The sequence below is a fragment of the Thalassophryne amazonica genome, chromosome 6, assembly GCF_902500255.1.
Source record: "Thalassophryne amazonica chromosome 6, fThaAma1.1, whole genome shotgun sequence".
Lineage (NCBI taxonomy): Eukaryota > Metazoa > Chordata > Actinopteri > Batrachoidiformes > Batrachoididae > Thalassophryne > Thalassophryne amazonica.
In genome coordinates, this window is record NC_047108.1 from 22,739,259 (window position 1) to 22,747,313 (window position 8,055).

An 8,055-nucleotide genomic window follows, 5' to 3' on the forward strand; every position below is an offset into this window, starting at 1 on the left:
CTTGGACCGAGAACGACACAACAGGTTGGGTCAGATGGGACTAACACCGACACCAGGTACCATAAGTTTGTTTTGTTTGCTCTTTGAGTGAAGTGATCAATAAGTTTGGGGTCTCCACGAACGCAAGCATCAATACAGGCCTGCAACGTAGTATTATTGTATGGTGTGCCGGCCTTATTATGGGTTAAGAGACTGGTTAAAATAGGTTGGACTATTAACTTGGAGTACCATACTGTGTTGGGGTTTTTCTGTGTTGAGAGGGAGGCGCTTGTTATTTTATTTATATTTTATTTTCCACACAAGAACACTTTTAATTTACTCTTAACTGTTTAATAAAAGGTTAGGTTGTTCATATGTTATCCCTTGAGTCAGGAGTGCTTATTATGTTCAGTTATGGTGTGTAGTCCTTAATTTGGTACCATGCAGAGATCCAAGATATTACTTAATCTTTAAGTATATATAGAGTAGGACAAATAGAACCCAGAGCCCACTTGTTCAGTTGGCGAGTATTAAAAGGGCTACATAAAATGGAGGCACCGCTGGGATATCTTGGGTCTTTCTAGGCACGTTAAAGGGGCATTACACTAAAGTTAATGTCACTCCAAAGTACCCAGTTTCGACAATCCACATAATTGGCTGACTGGACCATGGCAGATCGCACCGAATTGGCTGCAGAGCTGAAGAGGTGGTGCCGGGGGGAAGGTTTGGAAGAAGCTAGAGCGCTTATGGTCCTGGTCCCTGAAGAAGCGGAAGTAGACCAAATAGAAGAAACCTTAGAAAAGGTGAAATGTTTGGGTCGAGTCCGTGTCCGACGCAGAATGTTCCACCCCTCCCAAAGCTGTATATCAGTTTTGTGTGAATGCAGAGAAGAGTGTACTGAGAATGTACCCCCTGAAGTGCTTCATGCAGGAAGTGGAAAACTCTGGCCAGTGATCACATTATGTGAAATTCCAGTTGTAAGTAACTTCAATACCAAGTTGAAAACCTTGCTTAATGCTGAGGGCAAGACTATAGAAGATGTTAAAAGTCTTTTCACAGAATCCACTCCCAAGGTCAACTCCACTGAGTCTATCTTGCAAGCGGTTGGTGACTTCTTGGAGAAGTCTTGCAAGCCACAGGCGGAAGGTGGTTATCGGCGTTTACGCCTGTTCTCAGGGAACTTGCCGATTCCCCCCAATGAGGAATCATTTGACTACTGGCTTGAACAAGCATGGCTCATGGTGGAAGAAAGTGACTGTACAGAGAGGGAGAAAAGGCGCAGGATAATGGAAAGCCTAAAAGGGTCTGCATTGGAAATTGCGAAGTCAGTCAAAGATTCATATCCAGATGCAAAACCCACAGAGTACCTAGAAGCCCTAGAGAGTGCGTTTGGTACTGCTGAATCGGGAGATGATCTCTACTTTGCCTTTCGGCTAATGCAGCAACAGCCAGCAGAAAAACTGTCTGATTTTCTAAGACGGCTGGAGAGAGCTCTCAATAAAGTAATACAGAGAGGAGGGTTTCCGGCTGATGGCAAAGACAAAGCCCGTTTGGAACAGCTTTTGAGAGGAGCTGTCGTTTCAGATCTCATGTGTTAAGGATTTTATATATATATATATATATATATGTTATCACTGTTAAACATTTGTAGCTTTGTCTTCTTTCTCATGAGAACGGTGTTGTGCTGTTTTGCACTTCACCCTGAGAACGTACGTGTTATTCAACCTTGTTTTAGCTTTGTCTTCTTTCTCATGAGAACGGAGATGTGCTGTTTTGCACCTGTCTTAATGCAATCCTGAGAATTCAATTTTGTTTTAGCACTCTGGGGTCAATCTGAACTGGGAATGAAGGACTGGATGTACTTATTGTTATAACATAACTTTGTTTTCGTAGCCGCTAACGACTGGGAGTAAAAGAACTGAAGGTTGAATTTTGACTGATTGTGATGCTTAGTGTTCCAGGCAGATGCAAAACAGCTGATAACTGCAACAGACGAACGAGATGTGCTGACCTGAAGTGTTCTTCCTTACAGCTGCACTTGACGTATGCGTTTATGTTATGGGAAGAAACTTGTCTTGCGTCATTACCCCCACCCTTAGGACAAGTTTCTTGTTTATGTGATGAGGGCGTCTCTTAATAAAAAGCGGAAAAGCAGGCCAGACTTTAGTGTAGCCTTGGTGTACAGCCTGGCCGCACTCCGCGCGTAATATTTGACTTTCTGTCTCACTGGTGTTTCTTGACTCTGTTTGTCTTGTTAAAGGTTTAAAAATGTTTGGAGGAGAAAATACCCAACATTGACTGGGGGCTCGTCCGGGAGCTCAACAATACCGGAGGTGTCCAGCGGAGGTCGTCAAGTCCAGACGTAAATCCTTGGCCAAGGTCCGATCGATTGATCGTGTCTGCAATTGTCGACCACCGTTGGCATCGTCTGGTTGACGAGATTTTCCCGAAGAAGACAGACAGGAAGTCGAGTCAGTGAGTAGAATTTCTTTGTAAATAGTACTGAGTGAGTGGTGATCAGATCACATAAACAGTTAAATTCCGCAAGCGATGATACAGAATCGTCTGTTAATGCAAAGCAGTTAAACTCTGTAAGGAGGGTGCGGACTCCTCTGTTTATATACGCGTACCGGTAGGGGATAAAAGTGATCACATAAAACAGTTAAACTCCGTAAGCGATGATACAGAATCGTCTGTTAATGCAAAGCAGTTAAACTCTGTAAGGAGGGCGGACTCCTCTACGGTTGCGAGGGACGCAAGTAGTTAAATTCCGGAAGGAGGATACGGACTCCTCTGTTTTAATACGTAAAGGAAATCCCGGGTAGAAATACGTGCACTGTAAAAAGTAGTTAAATTTGGCAGGGACGGCGGAGTCCCCTAATGCAGGACATTAGTTAAATTTCACAGGAGGGTGAGCTCCCCTGGCATAAGAATACGCGTACGATTATTAGGAGTGTTTCTATGTGTAAATAGTGTTTTGCGCAAGTGTAAATAACTGTGTGAAAACTGTGTGTGTGTAATACTTTGGACAACGTTAGTGACAACCGTGCGTGTGGAAGCAGAGGCAAGTGATTCCGCTTCCTACGGGGAGGTGAAAGGAATCAACCACACGACGGCAAATTAATTGTCACGTCCAAAGAAAGTGTGAAAACTTCAGATTTAGAACACCCTAGGTGTGCCCCCGTCTGAAGTCCAAATTATAACAAGGGATAATAAAAATGGGGGGTAAGACGTCTATAAATAAGGAAAATTTATCAACTGACGACTGGAAATTTATGGAAGCAAAAAATCCAAAAACAACAAAAAATTGGAGACCTGGATTAATAAACATGACTTTGACGGACGACTGAACCTGATCAGTATACAGAAACTGAAGAAGGAGTTAGAACAGCAACATAAAGGTGATGAGAAAAAGATGCAGAAAGTAGGGGCAGATTTAGTGGCATTTTGGGAGGAAGAAGCAGAGAACAGACAGAAGGGAGCAGAGAAGCGACGATTAGAGAAAGCAAGAAAAAAGAAAGCTGTAGGTAAGGCAGAAGAAGATGTGATAATTCAGCACAGAGAACCAGAACAGCCTCAACAACCACCGCCGGCTGGACCGTCGGTGGCAAAGAGACCTTTATCTCCTCTACCAGAGGATGACGATGTATTGCCACCACAGTATGATTTGGCAGTAAAACCTAAGGTAAAAAGAGAAAAACCAGAAAAACCACAAACACGCAGTCAAGCAAAAGTGCCTACAGCCCCTCCCATGGTGGAACATAGTGATCAGGGAGGTGCCTATCCTATGATAGAAGTACCAAATCCTCGTGCAGAAACAGCAGGACAGCTACCAACCATGCTCGTTTATCGGACATGGAATGCTGATGATATCAAAGCAGCAGTCGACATGATACCATCGCCACATGTCGACATTGAGGGATTTATGCAGGATATAGAAAACATTAGAACATCTTACCACTTTAATGGACCTGAAGTCCAACAGGTGTGGATGAAAGCATGTGGCCCTAAATGGAGTCAGGTACGTGGAGACTGGAATCCTGCAGATCAACAAGGCGTACCACTGACACATGATGATCTAGTCTTGAAAACAAGAGTGGAAGCTACGATTACACGTGCAAAAGGAGTGTTAGGACCAAAGATAAATTATACTGAAATTACCAGGACAACTCAGAAAGAAGGAGAACCATGGATAGAGTTTAGATGCAGATTTGAGTGTATTTAGAGTCCATAGTGGCATATTGCCAGGAACACCAGTGTATGAAAACAAATTGAAAAATATTTCACCTGTGAAGCTGATAATGACCGATTTGATTCATGATGGCAACTCAACAGCTGTCATAACAGTAACAGGTGCCACTGAAGATGTTTTAAAATTGAGATTCACAGGTATGCCGTTACATGTGTCACTTTGTAAACCATATTTGACAGAATGGCAAGAATTGGGACTGACAGTCATAACAGCTTTGTCAGCCACTGATTGGAGCAGAGTTGGACCACGAACGGAGTTCAGTCCATCAACTAAATTGTATAAAGTGCCAGTTAATGTCTCATTGGTGCTGACAGCTGGAACACAGATTGATGTGTCCACTTCACAATCCTGAGTGTTTCAGTTGAGTCCTGAAGAGGACGATCTTCTCTCTTCTGTACCATCAGGATTGTGGACAACAGGTCCTTCAGACGTAGGACTGATAAAAAAATGCACAACCTGTAGTTATAAGACCAAAAACAGAATACAGACCATGTGTAAGACAGTATCCATTGAAACCTGATGCAATTGAAGGAATCAGGCCAGTAATAGAGAATTTATTAACAGCAGGAGTAATAGTGCCATGTCCAGATTCACCATGTAACACACCCATATTTCCTGTAAAAAAAGGCTCCGCCCTCAGTGGGATGGAGAATGATTCAAGATCTGCAGGCAGTAAATGCTGCTGTAGTAAAAAGAGCTCCATGTGTACCAGATCCGCACACACTGTTAAGCTCATTGAGATTAAATTCTAGTTGTTTTTCTGTAATAGATATCAGTAATGCATTTTTTTTTTTCCGTACCAGTACACCCAGATAGTCAATTCTGGTTTGCTTTTACCTTTAAAGGACAACGATATACATTCACCAGATTACCGCAGGGTTACGCAGAGAGCCCAACTATTTATTCTCAAGTCATGTCAGCATGTTTAGCTAATTTCGTTCCACCGGCAGATAGCCAACTATTAGTGTATGTTGATGACATTTGATTGCCTCTGACACACGAGAAAACTGCATAACTGACACAGTAGCATTATTATGTTTCTTATTTGATAATGGCCACAAAGTGAGTAAAAACAAAGTTCAGTTGTGTAGGGATAAAGTAAAATATTTAGGACATGAATTATCAGCCACAGGGCGCACAATCCTGTCTGACAGGAAGGAAGCAATTTTGCACGATGACACCCCTCCGGATATGACCACAAAAGAAACCCATATTGCCAAAAAAAAATATGTTTAAATGGGCAGCTATTATGAGCCATGGCGTGACGCATGTCTCATCAGGGGGTATGATATCGCAATTGCAATTTATTTTTTGTCTTTATGGGTTCGATGCATATGCAAAACAGCATTGTAGAGCATGCATGACATGTGCAAAACACAACTCACAAGGCAATTTGAGACCCCAAAGAGGTAAATTTCCAACACCACAATATCCCTTTCAAGTGATTCATATGGATTATATACAGCTATACAGTCATATATATACATTATATACAGTCATAATTGATGCCTTCTCAAAATGGGTAGAATTGTTCCCTACAAAACATGCAGATGCACTTACAGTGGCTAAGGCATTGTGCAAAGACATCATTCCATGATTTGGAATACCAGAAACAGTCTATTCAGATAATGGAGCGCATTTTGTTAATACAATAGTGCAATACGTAGGAGAAGCGCTACAGGTCAATCTCAAAACTCATTGCGCTTATCATCCACACAGTGCCGGATTAGTGGAAAGGACAAAGGGCACAATAAAAATAAGATTAAGGAAATGTATAGAAGAGACAAAACGAACCTGGATTGAATGTTGGACCTAGTAAAATTGTATATGAGAATAACACCAACACCATCAGGGTTAACACCATTTGAGATACTTTATGGACGACCATATCGTCTACCAATTTTGACATGGATACTAAAACAGCAGATGAGGAGCAAACATTAGCAAATTTTATGAAAAAGACATTAACACAGAAAGAGATAACTTAAACACATTTACTGCCGAATAATTTTGATCTTCCACAGGACGGCCTTCCAGTAGTCTAGCCAGGAGACTGGGTGTTCATCAGAGTGATTAAGAGGAAGAACTGGTCCAGTCCTCGTTGGGAAGGTCTATACCGAGTGCTGTTAACAACACCAACTGCAGTAAAGATAGCGGAGAGATCAACGTGGATACATCACTGTAAGATACAGCGTGTGTTGGCGGCCTCCACAGTGTAAGGGGAAGTCTGGCTACAAAGGGAGTCTATTTAATTAGCAATAGATTGTCTCAATGCCAGTGAAGCAGGGAGATCCTTGCACTATTAGGTGAGGTGGTTAACAACACTGTATCCTAGCAATCATGACTGAACTACAGCAGACCCCGGAGCGGCGTGCTCAGCGCCGCCGCTGCCGGACTGTTGGTAGGGCAGCCGGTTGTGTTGTGATCTTAGTGTGTTTCGTGCTCCTCGGATTCCTGGCCTGGTGGTTGACCCAAGAATTGCAGCTCACTGTGGACCGAGCCAGAGAACAACGCAAGCAACATCAGAAGAGGTTTATTCATAATGTGAACGAGACAGATGGACACCCTCATATATACCATACTAATATGTGGTACAGATATGTTCATTTATTGGCTATGGAATTACGTTACTAATTATTATGTTTGTTCGCAAATACCTATATCCTCAACACACCCAGCTCTGACGGCTAAACCGTACCCTGCTAGGGTGACAGAATGTCTTATCATACGGATGCATAATCAAACTGTATTTCGGGGGCAGCAGTTCTCAGCAAATCTGATAAGATGTAACACCACTTGCCTCAGTGCAACCACTTATATGATAGGGATTTCAACAGAGGACGTACAAGCGTGCCCAAGTGCTGCTCCATTGACTAGACTGAAGGGAAACGCAAAAATATCATCACGTTAAATTGTCATCACAACGGCCATTCCCAATTTGCTTTTACGGGACAGGGAATAAAAATGTAGGTAAAATTAAGAAACGTCTGTGTACCCAAACGTATGTTTTATCAAATAATTTAAGCCTAACCAAAACATAATATGTGGATGGTACTTATCTTCATCACATTGGACGGGGATGTAATTATACAGGCTCCTGTCCATGGGGAACGGATGAATCATGTGCTTATGTTAGTAAGTTTTGCTACCACCTGTAAATGGTACTCCGGTGTATGATGACATCTATTGGCTTTATGGTTCCAGACTGTACATGAGTCTCCCACCAAATTGGGGTGGTGTGTGTGCACCTACCCAGGTGACTGACCATACATATGTGGTAAGACCTCCACAGAGAAGAATGGCAGCACCAGACGGAGGAGATTGATATACCCAGATGTGTTACCACATAATCACATGTGGGGCTCGGATGTACTAAAGGACCAAAAAATTGTGGTCTGTAGGAGATAAAATAGCACATTCATTGTTCCCCTGGATAGGAGTGGGAAAAAATTCATTAATGATTGAAACTCTGAATTATTGATTGGGTCTGTTCATGAATGTAACAAAAAAAATAGTAGCAGCTCAAAACACTGAAATAGATGCTTTACGTACCATGGTGATGCAAAATCGCATGGTTTTAGACTTGCTTACTGGTTCACAGGGAGGAGTTTGTGTTCTGCTGAACACAACATGCTGTACTTTCATCCCAGACTCCATTCATTCAGTGGATATGCAGGACGCATTGGAGGAGCTGAATGAACTTCGTGATGCAATGCATAAAGACACCCTAGCCGTGAACCGGTGGAATCCCTGGTCCTGGTTGACTTCAGGACCATGTTGGCAGTTACTATTGAAAATGGTGTCAAATACATTTGTACAGCGTA

General features: G+C 42.4%; 1 protein-coding gene across 1 annotated transcript; it reads left to right on the plus strand.

Moving 5' to 3' along the window:
* Window positions 1-647: 647 nt before the first annotated feature.
* Window positions 648-1,577, plus strand: LOC117511428 (paraneoplastic antigen Ma1 homolog). The gene has a single exon (XM_034171456.1). The coding sequence runs from the start codon at window positions 648-650 to the stop codon at window positions 1,575-1,577; it is 930 nt and encodes a 309-aa protein (XP_034027347.1).
* The last annotated feature ends 6,478 nt before the right edge of the window (window positions 1,578-8,055 follow it).